General features: G+C 43.5%; 1 protein-coding gene across 2 annotated transcripts in view; it reads right to left on the reverse strand.

The window, feature by feature from the left end:
• MAML2 (mastermind like transcriptional coactivator 2) overlaps positions 1–19258 on the reverse strand; it is a 346655-nt gene that overhangs the window by 107534 nt on the left and 219863 nt on the right. For both annotated transcript variants that reach the window (XM_077779938.1, XM_077779937.1), the window contains exon 2: positions 1964–3460. In XM_077779938.1, the coding sequence (XP_077636064.1) occupies positions 1964–3460 (1497 nt within the window). The remainder of the gene's footprint in view (positions 1–1963; positions 3461–19258) is intronic.

A 19258-nucleotide genomic window follows, 5' to 3' on the forward strand; every position in this document is an offset into this window, starting at 1 on the left:
GTGCCTCAATTGCCACAACCGTAAGATGTGAATAATGGTATTTCCTTCATATGGGTGAAATGGGATACCATAAGTAAGAGAGACACATGCAATGCCAGATACAAAGTGCATAATAAATACTACCTTTATTAATAACACTACCTATTTATTAATTATAAATTATTATCTACATTCTTACTTATTATTTCCATTTTTATAATCAGAAGTCCTTGCCCAAGGAGGGTAAATCACTATCTACTCCCCATACTGCTGGACAATAAAAGAATCAAGGATAGTTTTCTTTTATTCCTCTAAAACAATTTATGTTAGAATTTGGGACTTATTCCAGCACATCTCCTATATAAGAGTAATACTGTTAGAAAATTCTGATGTCATATGTGGTTCTTTCCATGATAATCATAATACTTGGCAACTTTATCCTAAACTCTGGGTGCAAAATTATCTCATTTTATTCTAAAAAAAATATTGTTAATCAGCCCTGTTTATAGGTGAGAAAATTCAGGCACAGTGAGGTCCAGTGACTAGCCTGAGGTCACACAGCTAGTGAGCATCAGAGTAAGAATCTGAACCCGGATTCGTCCAAACCACAATGGCCATCCATGTTGTTAGGAAGTAGTTCCACGATACCATTTGTTTATAAATGATCCCCAAATTACCTGCATTAAGAAGAAGCTCTGAAAATATACTCATGAGTCTCCTCAGGATCATCCTTCATCAACCGCAATAACCGCCCCTCCCCTCCCCAAACAACTCTTAAGTGGATAAGAGGGCCAAGCTTTACTTGGTGCAGAGCTCTTGAATCCTGGTTGAGCCCAGTGTTCTCCTGGCACACATCTAGGGCAAAGGTGAGCTTGGCTACAGTCTGCGGTGCCTTGTGGTATTATTTTCTGGGCAGTAGCCATGAAAACTACTCTAGGAATGTGACTAGAATTAGGCTCAGTGCTGTCATACTATCTTGACATATTGATTTGAGATGGAGCATGTTGTCTTTGTGCTTGGACACCAACGCAGACCTGTCAAGTTACGCGCACAAAGCAACATTCAGACTTCCTTCCTTCCAGGAAGAGTTTCCTCTCTCCAATTCCCTGGGGATTCGAGCTTACTCACCAATGCGTGCTCTGGGGGCGCAGAGCTCTCTCCTCCTACTATTCCTGTCTGGGGCAGAGTAAAACTTCTGCTTTATGTTAATCACAGGATATAAGGTAACCAGAGATATTTTTTTTGTTTGCCGTGATGACGATTTCATCCTTTTACACGTAATGCAGGCATTACTTTGTCCAAAACACTTCCCCTTGCAGGGTAAGATACCCAACCGCTGGGCTCTCATGTTATTACCCTTTCCATAGTATTAAAATGATAGCTTTAAGACCTACCTCGCTCTGCAGACTGTGCTTGCAGACAGGGCCCATGTCTTACTTAATGCACCAGCATAGAGTCACAGCTATAATGATGGGTTGGGCATTTATACATTTCAGTAGGCTGGTGTGGTGTAGACTGGTCATTAAATATTCTTAATCCCGTGTCTGGGACTATTTCAATATTCAATATTTCAATATCGGTATAACCACAACGGCCTGCACATGGCAGGTACTCAGGACAATACGTATGTTGATTTAATGACCGATTTATTGACGAATAAACATTGGGCATATTAGAATCTTATTGGCAAATGGACGCATCACTAAAGGCATGAATGTAACACAACATTCTTAGTAAGCAAGAGACTTTGATCACTGCAGATCCCAACGGCAGTGATGCTCTACAAGAAGATACTAGCTCTTGTCTCCAGATGCCTGAAGTGAGCCAGGCGTCATGAGGCCTTCATGGGAATCTGACAGGACCACTACAGCCTTTGTGGTCTTGATCCTCTCCCCACACAAACGTAGAGGCAACCAAAGCATAATGACCAAGCTAAACGATCTCTGGTTCCTCTGTGTTTGGAGTAGCAAACTTACTGTCTTACCTGTCTGTGCTGTTGGGAGACTTGATATCCCAGTCCTGTGAGGGGCTGGTTCTGAATTTTCTGAAGCAGGATCTTTTGCTGAAGAGGCAAGGGTGACCTTAGCAAAGGCTGGCTTGACAGAGGCTGGCTGGGCTGGGATGGTGGCTGCTGCTGCTGCTGCTGCTGCGGCTGCTGTGGCTGCTGCTGAGCTGAAATCGAGCTCTGTGGCTGCTGTTGCTGTGGCTGCTGTGGCTGCTGCTGTGGCTGCTGCGGCTGCTGCTGGGTGTAGTGTAGGAGAGAAGGCTTACTCTGGGAAGGCAAAACAGAAGGCATCTGCTGGTTTGCTTGATCTGAGTTAAAATGGAACAAAGGCTTAGTGTTGCCATGACGGGGCTCCATGGCCGTGTGCGGGTTGTTAATAAAACTTCGACTGAGATCCTGAGGCTTTTGCTGCATGAGAACATCCAGGTGCCCTCCTTGGGCTGATGGGCTGGCCTTGTACATGTAGTTAGCCAGCACCTTCGACTGGCTGCTGCCTCCGGCCACCCCAGGCATGGGGGAGCTCTGTGGGCTGAATGGCTGCTGCCCGAAAGAAGGGCTGGGGATCTTCTCCTGCCCAAATGGACCCGGCGATGGCCCGGCAGAAGAGGGCAAGGCTGACCAGCTGGGAGGCTGGTGCTGCTGCATCCGGGCGTGCTGCTGACGGTTGGCAGCGATCTGTTTGAGCTGCTGGGCATGGGACACCTCCTGCCAGCTTGGCAGGGCCCGGCTTGCTCCTGAGGCTGTCTGAGGCTGTGCCTGGCTCTGAGGGACAGAAGGGACTGGGGATGAAGCAGAGAGGGCAGAGTTGGCCATGGAGAATGCAGGGCCGGCTGATGGGGGCCTCAACTGAGGAGAGCCCGAGGGGCCCTGGGTCAGGCCCGGGGAGTATTCACTTTTGATCACTGTCTTCTCCATGGGCAAGGAGGGCCTGGGAGTGCTCCTCTGGCTTTGCTGACCCAAGTCAATGTTAAATGGGTCATCCTGCTTTATGGTGGCATTGATCATGTTCTCCAGCTCAAGATCACTCATGGGAGGCACAGATATGTTGGTCAGTTCATTGAATAGTTCCTGCAGCTCCGGATCCATGAGCTGCTCTACAGGGTCATCTCCATACCTATTGGAAAAAATATTCTCCTGGGTCATCTGGCCATCCATGTGCTTACTACAAGATAGAGTCTCTCCCGGTTCCTTCTTCACTTCCTTCAAGCCCATGTTGAAGATACCATTCCCAGGAGAATGTGTATGTGGTGGCAGAGTGTTAGTCTTTCGCAGGGGTGCCTGGCTCATGGGCAAGGTCCCTGACATCATCTGATTTTGTCCATTATTTACTTGGAGGCCTCCTTGTCCTGCAGAGAGGCTCTCCCCGACACGGATTCTTTTGATATCAAGGAATGAGTTGTCGACAAAGCCATTGGGCCTCTTGCTGTTGGCAGGAGACAGGTTAACCACCTGTTTTCTTTTCAAGGAACCCTGGAGCTGAAAAACAAAGGAGGGATAAAGAAGAAAAATATGAACTACTAATCCAGAAATGCTTTTAGTCAAAAGCAACATAATATTTAAGTGGTTCTCCCCTCCCCCCCCCGCATTTATACACAGGATGAATTCAAAAAGGAAAAGGTACAAATGGAGCACAGTCTGGAATATAATGAAACTCACAGTAGTGCCGACCAAACAGATTAAGCTGTTTCTGGTGGAGCAGGTCAATTAGTGGTTCGAGATGACATCAGCTCTGTAATTGGTACATAGGTCAGTGGATGGAAAATACTTCCCATATTGTCAGAAGTTATTGATAACGCCCACAACCCATCACCAAATGTGATACCGCTGGAGCAGGCCCAAATACTCCACACGCATGCACACACAGCCTCCCTCAGCTGCAGAGAACTGGAGGGAGCACAATTTTGACCAAGAAACACTAAAGAGTCAAAAAGACACATTTTCCAGTTTCTTTTTTTCACAGATTTATCTGTGAAACCCTTCATCACTATTATCCTCCAAGTGAGTAATCGGCATAGTTGTATTCAAGCAGGTCATGAATCTGCTGTTCTACTATTTTTCTTCCTATAATTCTGTGGCTTTGCATTTAAACCCATGAAGCAACACTGTGTGGGTGCACGGAAGCCATGAGATTATCCCTTATCAAATGAGACGGTCTGAGCACGGATTTTCCTGGGGATCCATTTCTTATGTTGCCTGTCTTGAAACTTAAAGCCAAAACCAAGGTGCAGAGAACCGGGACCACACACTGGTTCAGAGCTCAGGCTCTGGACCCGGCAAAGTGGAGCTCAAATTCCTATTCCATTGCTGACTGCTAACTGACCTTGCCACTTGACTTATCTGAGCCTCAATTTCCTTATCTGGAAAATGGGGACAATAGCAATTCATAGAAAGAAATAAGACAATGCATGTAGAAGTTTAGCACAGTGCCGTTGTTGTAAAAACTCAATAAATTACAGTTCATTAAAAAAAAATGACTTACTACATTCTCAAAGAGGAGAGTCTCCCTAAACAGCAACATGAACAACACAATGCTGAAGTACTTCATGCACTAACTCAGTGATTAGATTGTATTACATGGACTTTATATATTATAGGGAAAGGAATTAAGTACCATACGATCATACTAATAAATCAATAAGAAATGAAACATTCACCATTGATCTTGAGATCCTTGTTGGTTTGCCTCTAAAGTGTATCTATCCAACTGTGGCTTTCCAAGCGCAACGGACCCACTTAAATTATTTAATGTTTGTTTAGGATAATTGTAAAAAAAAAAAAAACCTGAGGCAGGGTACTTCCTAGATCCAAAATTCTATCACTTTTCTTTTTCTTCCTTCTCACCTACTATCACTCCTCCACCCTCCTGAAGATTTCTAGGTAACCTAATTAGAGAATGAAATTAACCTAACTGAGCATCTATTATGTGCCAAGTGCTTTAAATATGGTTACTTTATTTTTCTTAGTCTTTACAAAAAGCCCATTAGATATATATTAATTTATAGCTATTATTTTATAGATAAGAAAACTCAGAGAGGCTAAGTAAGTTGCCCAGTTTCACACAGCTAGTGTTAGACCTGGGCTTTTAACTCCAGGTCTGTGTAATTCTAAAGCCTATGGCATTTCCACATATTATGCTGCAATCAGCTTGTTTAGGGCTGGGGTCTGCCCAGCACAAAGAGACCAAGGGCAGTGGGCACAGAGACATCCTATATCTCTGGTAAAATGATGAAGAGTCTGCGAATGGTCAGGATGCAGTAACAGGGCCGAGTGTGAACAGCATGTCTCTTGTCATTAGGTTCATCAATCCCTATTTCAATAATCTCCTATCTGTGGTTTTGCTAGCTCACAAGTGCTCTATAGTTAGGGTGGACGTCCCATGTGCTGACCAGTTTTTACCTTTTCCCATTGCTAATTGGTAATCAGAGAAAGGAACCTGACCTAAACTGGGCCAATCAGTTCCTTCCATGGGAAAGCTGGAATTGGAGAAAGTGAGACCAGGCTTTCTTTGGATGGCTGTATGGTCATTTACAAAACTTGTGAGTTGTTGCGATATGTCAACAAAGCCACAGAGGAAGTAAATCTGTAGAAAGAGAGGAGACTCAAGACAGAGAGGGGAGACACAAGTTTTGGCAACATTTTGAGGGCTGGGTTTCAATCCGAGGTCAGTTTGCCTCTTGCCTTGTTTTCCTTGATACCCCATGGAATCTTTAGAATAAATGTCCCTTTTTGCTCTAGCTAATACGAGTTGGGCTACGGTTATTTTCAGCCAAGAGGCCTACCCAAGTCCCATGAGAGTTCACTTTGGGCGATGAGCAATTTGCAGCAAGGCATAGGTCTACTTCGCACCTGGGTGTGAAGCTCCCCCCTCCGCCGTCTCGCCATCTCGGCTGTCTCCACATGTTTTGCTGACTGCTAAGCTCGCTACTCACTGATGTAGGCAACATCATCGCAGAACACTGTCAGCCTTCACCACATTCAGCAGACACACAGAGTGGCCCCTGTCAGTCCTCAGGGATCAGGAAGAACACAGACCAGAGAGGCTCAGCCATGTTACTTCAGGAGTGGCTACAACATTCACTTCAGCATAAGTTACATTTTGAAAACTTTTTCACAACTAGTAAAGAACAAACAAAGGAGTACATTCTTTTTCCAGGTTTGGGTGATTGCCTTTGATCTATTTTCCACTGCTTTGAAGGAACCTGTTCTGCCAGATTCTCCCACTGTTAAGGCCCCTCCCTGAGAAGTGGGAAGCAGCACAGGCACTTTCTCTAAGCCATCAGGATTGGAGAGGCAGTAACAGAATTAGTGGTGGTTGTAGTAGGGGTGGTGGTAGTGGTAAGAATAATAATAGTAATAATAATAATAATAGTGCAGTCATTTATTGAGGGTATGTGTGCTTGGCATGATGGGAAGTGCTTTGTGTGGATAATCCTCACAACAACTAAGAATCCTCACAACACTTCCGTGAAGTTGATATTATTCCCACCCAGCCCCCTCCCCCTTTCCAGTTTTACAGATGAGAAAATAGAAGTGTGGAGACTGAGACTTCAAGGTCATGCAAATAATACACAACAAAGCCAGGAATCAAACCAAGCGATTCCACAGCAGAGCCTGTGCTGTGTAGTAAACGGTATCCTTTATAAACAGTGTTATCTCTTAGAACACTTTCCTACCCATACCTAGAAAACAACAGGGACTGAGGGAGTAAGATTTTCTTTTTAGGCATATGTGTGGGGTCACGGCCAGCACAGCTGGATAGATGACTTAAAATGGGGAACAGAAGTCTTCCTTAAGTGATGTTGTGGGAAACAGCCCCGTGGATCAGAGACATTTCCATCAGGACTCCATTAGGCATGATGCTTTTCCAAGAGAATTTTGGGGACAGTCTGTGTTCTGCTTCATAGAACTTTCTTTCCTTTTTTTTTTAAAATGTTTTCTTTATTTCTGAGAGAGAGAGAGAGACAGCACGAGCAGGGGATGGTCAGAGAGAGAGGGAGATACAGAAGCACAGAGCCTGATGCGAGGCTCGAACCCATGAACCATGAGATCATGACCTGAGCCGAAGTCGGACGCTTAACCGACTGAGCCACCCAGGCGCCCCAGCTTCATAGAACTTTCTACCCAAAGTTATGTCACCAAGACCCACCAAATGCACAGCTCCAGCACAATACAGTCAATGATTCTCAAAATTCAATCTTTACTTTAAAGTACTACCTTTGCTGGATTAAAATTTCTCCATCAGATATATGGCTTTGTATTATGGTATACAGTCTGTGACAAAATACAAATATTCTAGAAGGAGTAGAGGAAGAAGACAGTCATCAATACCTCAGTGAGAAAACAGTTGATCAGAAAATTCATTGTCATTTTACCAGGCCAAGAATACTCACAGGAAATGAGACTCAAACGAAGGAATGAAGAGCTGGATTTAAACTGCAAAGGAGCGGCAGGACTAGGGGAGTAAGGGGCTCCCCCCTGGGACCTTGGGGGTGGCTGGGCTAGCCAGGGTTGGGGGGAAGGTAGAAGGGTATATCCTGCATGCCAGAGGGACCAGCAACTTCCAGAAAGCAGTTAATAACGATGAAACGGTAGAGGGAAGAGTCTCCACAAACAGATCTCTTACTCGGGGCTGACTTAACCATTAGACACTGTCAGGACAGTGTCCACGGCCCACGGTAGTCTTAGAGGCCCACAAAAATGCTTGAATTTCTTTTAGAACAGTAGAAAAATAGAAATTTTAGGCTGAAGAAATGCTTTAATACATAATAGTAATATATTTGTCTTTAGGTCAACAGAGTCATAAAATATAATTTTTTAAGTTGTGCAAGGGAGGGGCACCTGGGGGGCTTCAGTCAGTTGAGCGTCTGACTCTTGATTTCAGCTCAGGTCATGATCTCACAGTTCATGAGTTCGAGCCCTGCATTGGGGCTGCCAGCACAGAGCCTGCTTGGAATTTTCTGTCTCTTCTCTCTCTGCCCCTCCCCTGCTTGCACGTGCACAGCTTCTCTCTCTCTCACTCTCTCTCTCAAAAATAAATAAATAAACTTAAAAAAAATTTAATTGTGTGAAGAAAAAGAAGGGACCCTCAATCCTCGATAACGAGCACCGGAGGCCCACCAAAGGCTCTCACCTAATAACTGCTGTGTATGGATGGGTATTTTAAAATGGGTACCCTTAACAGAAGAGTGGAGTAGAGCCTGGTTTAATCTTCCCACAGCTCTCTGAACGTGTATTCTGTTCCTCGTTTTATAAGTGAAGAAACTGCGGCTCCTGACACTCAGATTATACAGTGAATGCCACGAGGCAGGGCACCAAGCCAGGGCTGTCTGGTTCCAAAGCCCTCATTCTTCATCGCTAACCACCCGGCTTGCTTTCCCCTCAGCCGTCCACTTGCCACACGCTGACACTGTTGTGGATCCAGTGGGCACAGAGACCCAAGACCAAAGGGTAGCAGAATGAAGATGTATTGCACACACGGGGCGAGAGTAAGGGCACTCGGGACTCATAGGGATGGACAGGAGGGAGAAAATGGTGACATCACTGGTTGGAGGTTGACGGTGGAAAGCTCAGGACATCGCCCTCGAGGCTCCAGCAGAAGAAAGGGAGGAGACAAAGGGTCTCTTGGTCATTCTGAAAGACTGAGTAGGCCTCCAGAGAGAATTCTGCACCATACCCTATCAAATTGTCCCTGGCCTGAAGGAGATACACAGATGACTAAGCTAGTGGCAGGATGGGAGGGCTTCAAATGAGCGCTACATGTTAATATTTACACGTTTCCCATCAGCTAGATGGATTAAGGGGCAGTTTTCATTTTGTGCAATAAATCTGCACCCCAAACTTGTTATGTTGAGTTTGTGAAATTATGCATATAATATCACCCTCTCACTGGCCATCCAAGGAACGGGCTTCTTTGGAGAATGATTTCAACACAGCAAGTCCGGACTGGTTTGCATACTAAATCACTCTACTCTGCTGAGATCCAGCGGACTGTTTCTTTTCACCCTTCCCCATTCTGCTTCTTCCCTGTGAACACCTTGATGCTATCTGAGGCCTGTGGTTTCTGCTGGGGGGAGGCTTAGGCCTGCCCAGGGCCGGGTCCTGACAGAGTCACCTGCTTGACAAGGGCTGGGGAAGGAGGTGTTGGGATGATGCCTCTGGCTGAGGGAAATCCAGCACACAGCAGAGTTGGGGCTGGGGTCCCTCAGGAAACTCTCCTTTCAAACAGCTGTACTTTGCTCTTCCAAAGGACTCGAAACATAAACTTCCTGGAGGGATTTTAAAATGCCATGATTGTGCAATCCCCTGGTTTCTGTTTCTTGCCCTGCTCCCTATCCTTTTCCACGAAATAAATGTGTTCTTTGTCTCCTGGGCTGCCCTAGAAACAGGGAATATGCCACACAAAGGTAACAATTCAGTCCATAGGTCACATTTTTCCCCCAAGTAGATTTCTTTCTTTCATACAAGGGCATAAGCACAAGAACTTACCACTGCTGAGATACTCAAGGGAATGAGTATCTTGGTCCCATCATCTGTAAACTTTCCTCAGGCCATTTTACTCACAGCTGATTAGTGATGGGGTGGGGATAGACAAACCCTTCAAGTGATTAATGACTCTTGAGTTGATTCCTAATGTAAAAAAGTTTGGGATCCTGGAACAGTAAAGCCCAGCTCAACACAGTACCAGGAGATGAGCTGATTCCAGCAAAAGCTGATTTTAAGGCTTTTGCAAAAGACATCTGATTGTTCCCACCTGTAGAGTTCTGAGCTACCTTGTACTGTGAGGTATTGTTTTCTGTCTGTACAGTACTTAGGTTTGCCCAACTAGATTTTAAGCTCTTTGAGGGTGGGCATTGTGTCTTATGCTTGAATGGGTTCCTCTCAGTACCTACCACAATGCTGGGCATCTCACAGGTGTTCACACAGTAGTTTGTAGGTTGATCTCAGAACTGGGGAAACTGGATCCTTCTAACTATTGAGCAGTAAAACACTGGTAAGAAGTGGCTGTGGGAACATTTTTATTTCCAATTCCCAAGCAATTTAATGGTTCCACTAGAGTTTTGCTTGAGTGATCATGTTCTCCTGAACCCTTAAGTCAGAGGAATGTGAAACCCCAAGAACCGGAACCACATTGTCATCTACATATAAACAGAAAGAGCAGAGGCGCATGAGGCTTTGTGACAGACTCTAGCTCATGTGGGGCCTCCTGAAGGGACTTTAAAGCTGGGGTGCAATTCGTAGCCCCAGCTCTGTTCCATGCCCTGTATGAGTGAAAGCACGGGGGCTGGAAGAAAATCACGGCACACATCCTGTATGTTTTTCAGTAGCTTCTGCTTCTACTCTTTCAAGAAAAAGTAGGTTTTTTTTTTTTTTAAAAGGTGCCAAGGAAGGCCTGTTAGATCTGTTTGGGAAATTTGTTCTACAACTTTGTTCCATAAGGTTTGAACTCTGTGAAATGTGATGATCTGTGAACAAAAGAGCAACGCTTCATGAAATCCAAGATAAAATGTAATATGGAAGCAAGAGCACTGTCAAATCAGGATCTTCTAGAGAAAACAAGTCAGCACTGTCGTCCTAAAGACACTAAACAGCAAATACCCCATATTCAAAATTCCTTCAGCGCCTCCACACCCCCTCCTATGGTTCATGGCTGACTGGGCAAGAGTAAGTACAAGAGCTGGAACTGGCTACAGAAACACTCTTCGTTACAGTGCGGAGGAAGCATATTTCACCTCAGCATTTTCTCAGTTTGGACAATTCCACCAGTTCCACTTGGAGAATGTTGCAAGTTTATCGTCAACCTGCAAAGTATTCACTGAGAGAAAAGGGAAGACAGGCAGACATCCTATTTTATGGAGGCAACTGGGAGGACGTGGGATTTCGAAAGAGCATGGAATTCAACCTGCGATGTACGCACTGCTCTCCTGCAATTTATCATAGATGCTTGGACCAGTCACTCACTTACCTACCTGCATGATGGGATGCAGCCATGTACGTAAAGCACCATCTGTGCTCCCAGATCAGAGCAGTGCTGTTACTGGGAGTTCTTTTTTAGCAGGCGAGGTAGAAGTTGAACCCAAGCCTGTGTGATACTTCTGTTGTCATCCTGACTATTACATGCCAGGCATGTGCTAGACAAAGGCAAACTGAAGACAACAAGAGGGGCTTTTCCTCCTCTGTAAAAAGGAATTTGTCTACTCATCCATGCAAAGGTATTTATTTGGCACCAAGTATATATCCTGTGAGACTGTCCATATCATGGGGCTGCCGTGAGGACCAAGTGGCGAAAGCACATAAAGAGCCTGGAAAATTGGTCTTAGAACATAATGCTCAGTAAACGTTAGAACCAATTTTTTGAAAAAAACCCAAAAGACAAAAAGAGATTGACCAGTCTGTCTGGGAACAAAGGGAAAAGTAAAAATGCAATGTGATAGTTTTTCTGCAGAGTGTGCATGGGATTACAGCCACAGAGGGGAGCATACTTTGCCTGGAAAAGATAGGAAAAGAATCACTCTCCTTTCTCTTCCAATGAAGTGTTCCCTGATATGTAAATAAATATGATGTTTTGTGATATTCTAATATTTTGCTAGTGACAGTGCCAACAAAAGCTGTTGTTTAACAACAGGGGGATGTTTAAATCAAAAAGTTCAAAGTAGAATTATTTTCCCACATTGGCTACTATTTTAATGTCATTCCAGATCTACTCAGTGATAACCAGTGTGATTATCCTGCTGACTATATCCTTAGTCATCCTGACGAGTTGCTGCAATTGTTGTAAGGCAGGGGCCTGCAGAGGCCATCTTTCAGAGATCAACTCTCTGTGTTTAGCAGAAAAATGAACAGAATATTCTACAAAAGTTTGAAAAACCCAACTGCTTTGTGCATGAAATACTTTACTCATGACTCACTTTTCGCCCAAAACATATCGAAGTGAATCCAAAGTAAATGCTATGTATAAAATGTTGGCAATTCTCTTGAAATCTCTAAATGTCTTCCTCAGCAGAATGTACAATGTATTAAGCATCATTAATCAAGTGGCTTCTCTCTCTCTCCCTTAGCCGGAGGGCCCTGTCTGGGAGCTTTCATTCTAAGGGGCCTAGCTCAAAGTACATCTCCTTAGCAAGACTTTGCCCTTCGACCTTACCTCATATTCTTTCTTCTTGCTTTAATGATTTTAGCACTCTCTGATTTGTTTTTGGTAATTGATTCAGGTCTGTGAGTTTTTTCACTTCAATACCATTCCAAGAAGTCAGTGGAAGACAGAATACTTCTATATCTCATCTCTTCTCACTAGCCCAGCCCAGCACTAGCCCAGGGAAGCCCTCCTGGATTGGCTGGTAATCTGACTTACTGGGAGCTCAGTGGTCTGGGAACATCAGATGAGTCAGTTTATGGGACATCTAGAATTAGCTGCCATTTCCATGAACCACACCCCCCTTCATAAACCCTAGGGCTGATTCTTAGCAACTCTTTGTCCAACTGTAGAACTGACAGACACTGGAGAGGTAGGGAAAGCCTGAGTGTTTTAAGAGGCTGCTATTCCTTTCTTATGCTGGCAGGAATTGGACTCGTTCCAAAATGTTGGTCAATTTGAATATCAGGAAAACCCAGATGGCAGGGAGAGTGCCCTAATACCATTCCAGGGATGTCTGTTAATTATCTGGGGGTTTGAACATGACTACGAAAGAGCTCTCACCATTTTGTAAAAGAACACAAAACACAGCCACCCCTAATTCCCTGGCGGCATGTCTCCTTCATCTTCAGTGGCTTTTATGACTCAAACAGGTATTAAAGGTCCCTATCCTTCCCAGCCTTTTTCTTTCAGATCACATTCTTCATTCTTCAAGCCCCCACTGCTTCGAGCGCAGCGGACTACCAAGTATCCTTCGATCACATTCTGAGAATTTGACCCTGTTTTTTGCCTCTCCCCATCCCGATCTGTTGTCCATATAGCAACAAAGGGGATCTCCTTCTCACACCCAAGCTTCAGCTACTATATTATTTATTTTAAATTACTTTTTAAATTTGTAAAGCACGAAAGGTGATTTCAGCTTTAAGTCTTTGCATATACTGTTCCGTTTCACTGGCATACTCCACATACTCTGGCCTGTTCCCCTCTTATCAGAGGCAGCTACTCCTTTTCCTTTACTCTAACTTGAATGTGACCTTGGCTGTCATTTTCCCTGGACACCTAGCTAAACTATGTTCTTACTGTTGTTTTCCACGCCAACCTTTTGATTGTTTCTTTTTTTTTTTTTTTAATGTTTTATTTATTTCTGAGAGAGAAAGACAGCATGAGCAGGGGAGGGTCAGAGAGAGAGGGAGACACAGAATCCGAAGACAGGCTCCAGGCTCTGAGCTGGCTGTCAACACAGAGCCCGACACAGGCCTCAAACCCACGAGCTGTGAGATCATGACCTGAGCCAAAGTCGGATGCTTAACCGACTGAGCCATTCAGGTGCCCCTATTTGTTTCTTTACAGTCCTTACTATAATTTCTAAATGTTTTTGTTAATTTGCTTCCAATTTTTAAGTCTGTCTCCAATGTTATAAAATAAGCCCTAGAGAGGGAGGCTTGAGCCATGTCTGTCTTCTTGACCACTGTAATTTATCCTTAGTGTACCCCAAACAAATAGGGGATTAAAAATATTGTTTAAACAGTAACAAAAAACATCTAGAAGGAAACTCTTTAAGATGCTGAAGTACTTTCTGATGGTGTGGTGATGGTTTTTTCCTCCATTTTATTCATATGCCTGCATTCTCTAATTTTGTTTTCTCATTTTTTCTCTTATATAGAACATAGATGGTCTATGTTGTTAAGACTGAAGTCAATCTGTGATCCAGCATGTCTGTCCTTGGTCACCACCCTCCTCTGAGAATCTGACCCCAGATCTCCTGGTTGGGGGCTTGTGATCATGGGACACTCCATTTACCCCAGCTTCAATTGTTTTTTCTTTTTTTAGTATTTATTTTGGGGAGACAGCGAGACAGAGTCTCCCCTTTTTTTTTTTTTTGCTTGGGGTNCATAAGATAAATGCGTACTTTTCGTGATTGATTAAAATTGAAAAGCCAAGGAGACGCAAAAGGCACACATTTCTTTTGGTTTCTCTTTCCACTTTCCACATTTGCTCATTCGCCGAGCTCTTCCATGGCCCTTCATGAAAGAAGAGCATTATGAATTACGAGTGAGGCTGCAGTTGGTGACAGCAGCATGCTGATAGGGTGCCATTGTCTCCCATACCTCTACACCGCATCCCCGGGGGAGGTCCAGAGATGACATCGCCACCGATTCTCCCCTCAATGCATGAGAACATTCTCAAAAGACGACCGCCATCTGAGTCATGTTTAGACAACCCAGGGCTGCAACGTGCTAACCGGTTGGGGTGCAATCACCTGGAGACAGAGCCAGGATGAGTAGACCTTTTAAGAGGTCCTCGCAATTTCAGGCCCATCTTCAACTCCATTACAAAGGAATGTTAAGCAGCATTTAGAGGGAGTTTGGCAAAGTACCTGAAAGCACCAAAAAGCTCCTTTGATGTTCTTGGCATTGATGTCATCATTCTCTTGAAACTTCTGAAGAAGAATTTTTCTTATAGCAACTGTATCTAGGTCCAATTTAGAGTGTTGACGTATGTTTTCTGTGGTCTAATGTTAGCCTGAGTAACTACGAGCCATATAGACAGATACTCTTTTAGAGAGGACCATAGCTTTCACTTCAGCCTGTGTTTATTTTCACATCAAAGACACATCTAAGAGGAAATCGCTTAACTAGCTCTATGAAACATGAAGAGGTTTACAGAGATATTTGGCTATAATTGAAAAAAACCAAAACTCAAACCTACACTCCCAGCAATTTAAGCCTTTCATGCCCGGAAATAAGAATTTATAATGGCAGATAGAAAAATGTTCCCTTGCTTTCCATGAAGGTCTGAATGCAGACTTTTTCAAGCGGGAACTCAAATCCCACTATTTGCCATACATTTATGGGAAATGATTCTTGATGATTTAAATGGCATTCAATGGGGGACAATAAAGCCTTTATATTGTTTGCAGTTTAACTACCCTTTGAAGCAATGTCCTATAGCTATCCAATGCCCTCACTTTGATCTAACCTGCTCAGCCCAGTAATTAAATGACTGAGATGAATTCTCCACCTGACAGGTTCCAATTCTTCATGTGTGGCCATATTCTTTGAAGAGGGGGATAAAAAACCTACCTATCCTGGAAAATAAAACTTGAAGCAAGTTAAAATTGTGAATCAAGGGTAATTCTCTGTATCAAAGCCATAGGCTGGAGAGAAGACCTTCTCCCATATGACGAGAACCACTATTTCCCAATCTGTGCTTATGTTCTTCTTGTAATCTTTAACTAAGAACATTTTACAGTTCCTTTCTGTGAATTCATTTCATGATAAATCAACACTCATTACTGTAAAAAAAAAAAAAAAAAAAAAAAAAAGGGAGNAAATGGAATTACTAACCTGGGCCTTGGGTATCGGCTGATGGCTACCTGATGAGAAAGGACCGCCCACAACATTATGAATGGCGATGGGATAATCAGACAAGTAAAAGAGCTCATTTTTCACCATTCCACAAAGAAGACTGTTTACTGGGTTAAGTTTGCTGAAAATATAGGAGTGCAATCTTAACTCGGGCAGCTCGTAATCCTCAAAAATATTACTGCTCTTTATTGCATTTGCCTTTCAGACACAATATAGGACAGATTCAAACCAAGCAAGTTCACCAACTGCAACAGTCAAAATTGCTTTTAATCCGGGACGTCAGTGAGCATGACACCACTGGGACTTTCACCCTCACCCCCAACATCCATTTCTTCCCTGTACCTGGCTCACAATTAATATTTTGTATTCACTTGTTAGATTTCTAGACAATAAAATACTTCCTTATCCATGACCAGATCTCTGCATTTGTCATGTCTCCACGCATGCCATTCCAATCTCAAAATGGGTTTTTCTCTTCGACTGATGGATTTTCTTCACTATTCTCAAATCCCAACTCAAAACTCACTCCTTCTCAGAGCTTTATTGTGATCACTGCTCTATTGTTTTGTGCTCCTCCATGGTTTACTTTCCTTGTGTATTTAATGCTTCTGGCTTGTAACTGTTAGGATACCTTTTCAGTGCCCCCAAGCAAGATTGTGAACAATGTTATGTGTCTTCTAATGCCTTTTGAGGCAATATATTATTGTGAGTGTGAGCTCTGGCATCAGAGACTCAGATGTAAGTCCTGGCTCAGTCCTCCAGGAGACAGGAGGCTGTGGCTGACTTACCTAATCCTACCAGCCTCAGTTTTCCTTCTCTGTATAATGGAGATGATAGTTTCAATTCTTTAGTTACAGTGAGTCTCAAATAAGACAGTGTCTATAAAGTATGTACTCAAAGTGCAGCAAATAATGACTTAATAAATACTAGGTATTTTAGTTTAGTTTTCAGGGTCCTTTCGCAAGACCTAGATGAGAGTTGAGCATATATATAGCAGTAAAGAAAAGGTTCAAACAGCCTTTATCAAGTGCTCAATAGAAGGTATTTTACATACCTTATCCCACTGAATCCCAGCTTTCCTACTTATTAGCAGTGTGACCATGGGCAAGCTACCTAACTTCTGTGCCTTGACTTTCTCATCTGTAAAATCGATATTACAACTCTACTTATATCATAAACTGCACAGATTAAATGAATACATGTAAAGTGCTTAAAATAGTCCCAACACATAGAAAGTGCCAGTAATATCAGCTTTTGTTATTATTTTTACTATTAAATTCTTACAACAAACTTGAGAGTAGATATAAAGAGGCTCAGTTATAGATGAGAAAAATGAAGCCACAAAAGGTTGCCCAGCTACTAACTGAACCAGATTTGCCTGACTGTGAAAATCCATGCCCTTTATTGCAATGTATTTGCTGGAGGAAACTTCCATTTCATGCTAGAGGATTATTCCAGGGGAGCTCTATAGTGACAACAAGGTCCTCAGGGAACTGTCCATCACTGGCAAGGCCCACAGTGAAGCTGGCCTGGTAGGAGTGGGGAAGTGGGGCTCAGTAAGATGTAGGACAGGACTTCTCTGGCTCAGTCACCATGCAGAGGAATGTGGTCCTAATTTTGAAGACCATGGGTAGACATCAAAGCATTTTAAGCAAGGAAGTGACATGATCTGTAATATATTCTAGGATTTTTTTTTCTATTTTTACTCTAACAACAGAATAGTTGTGGGTGGATTGGAGGTAGGACAGCACAAGCCAGAAGGCCGGTGAAGATGTCTCAGCCTCAGTAAGAGACAGTGAAAACTGGGTGGGAGCAATGGTGGTGGCCATAGAAATGGAGATCATGGGGAAGAACTTGGAGCCAGAAACCAAATGAACTTTATGATGAATTCCATGTGGGAAAGGAGCAAGCACCAAACACAGACTTCTACATTCATGACTGAGTGGGTGATGGAATCATTTGCCCAGAAAAAGAATGTAGGGAGAGGAGCATGGTTCCTGATGGTATGGTGGCAAAGCACATGACGGGTCTGGATTTGAATATGTTGAACTTGAGATGTCCCATTGCCAGCCAGAGTCAGAGTTGCAGACCAGGAAGGAGCTCTAACTGTCTATATGGGTGGGGTAGAAATGCACATAAGTGTGGGTGGAACAAATGTGGTTGCAAGTGTCCAAATAAAGAGTGAGGAGTGAGAAGGGAAGGGATGGGAATGGAATCCTGGAGATATCAGAGTTCAAGGAGAGAGGAATAAAGTCAGGGGATGAGCAGCTGAAGGACAGAGAAGAAAGCTTCGGGGGGGAGGGGCCAGGGGCAACCCCACCGAATAAGAAGGTGCTACCTAGAACCAAGGTAAAGATCTCTCACACCTGGCATCTGACGGTGGTTGGGGGAAGACCCCAAATTAAAGTGTGTGCTGAGGATGGAATGGGGAAGCCGTGAAATGGAAACAAGGTGGGTAGATTATTTTTCCAGAATGCCAAGGAGAGAAGATAACAGCTATAGGGAGTCTTAGGGTAGAAGGCTGCCTTATCCTTTTTTTGGTATCCTTTATAGCAGCAGGTACAATACTTTGAATTTTGTAGGTACCCAGTTAAACATATGCCTTCTTCTTTCATTTTATCTCATTCATTTCTTCCATATCTTCTTCTCTTCCCTATCCCAGTAAGGGATGCAGTGAGGCTGCCATTCCTTATTCAGATACTAGATGGGAGGCATGGAGTTTGCCTGCTTCTTCTGAAGTGGTTGAATAAATGATGTGTAATAGGAACTTTGGTACATTTGAAGCCAGCCGAGACACAAGGGAAGGAAGGCCACAAGAAACACGGGTGACACTGAGAAAGGAGCGATGTTGCATTCAGCTCTTCTGGTTGGGTTCACGCCCAAATGAATATGGGTAAATGGGAAAATCCTGTTTGGAGAACAGAAAAACGACCCCAAGAAAGACATAAAAAAGAGATGGATGGCTTTGGGTGGCTTCAAGGAAAATCCCAGCAGTGTAGATTTTTAGGAAATCTAAGGATAGCAAAAGCCTATTTAAAATGTTATCCTGCTTGATCTTGATAACCGAAGATATTTCAAAGCATTGGGATTGAGTCTAATCACTCGTTAAATTAAGGTCACATATGGGACTTCTTTTGACCAGACAGTTTCATGCTACTGAATAAGAAGGATCTACTGAAGTTTGATCTTGGGATTCCTATCATTATGTATTATCAAGCCTATCATTTTCTCCATCAAAGAAAATGCAGTCAGAAAATAGGAAGAGGAGCAGGGAGAGAACAATCCGACAACCCTCCATCCATCTACGCATCAATCGAGGCCATTCTCCATTCCCTGTGTTCAGCTTGCAAGCACACACCATTTAATTTTTGCTTTTGCTTCTCATCATATTTTTAAACGTTCAATATCATTTAGTAACATTCTTTTTTCCTCCATGAAACATCGTGTCACAGGTGCCTTTTCCTTTCTCTTTATTACTTTTGGCAGTAGAAAGAGAATTTTTTCCTCCCTCCCATTGACCTTTACCTATTCCTAGCAAATTCATTGCTTTATGACCAGAGGTAACATGGTCATACGCAGATGCAATTTATCTTTGCGCACAGTTGGTCTGTGTGCATGTGTCTGTGCGGGCGTGCTTCTATTGTTTGACTCCTTTTAACTCCACTCAGATCTCTCTAATCACAGTTTGGAATTCACCTGAATTTCCCTGCTGCGAGAGCTAAAAAAGCTGACATCAAGTTGCAAAGACCACAGCTCTGAAAAGGAAATAGCACATCT

Source organism: Crocuta crocuta, unplaced genomic scaffold (assembly GCF_008692635.1).
Source record: "Crocuta crocuta isolate KB4526 unplaced genomic scaffold, BGI_CrCroc_1.0 scaffold98, whole genome shotgun sequence".
In the NCBI taxonomy this organism is placed as follows: Eukaryota; Metazoa; Chordata; class Mammalia; order Carnivora; family Hyaenidae; genus Crocuta; species Crocuta crocuta.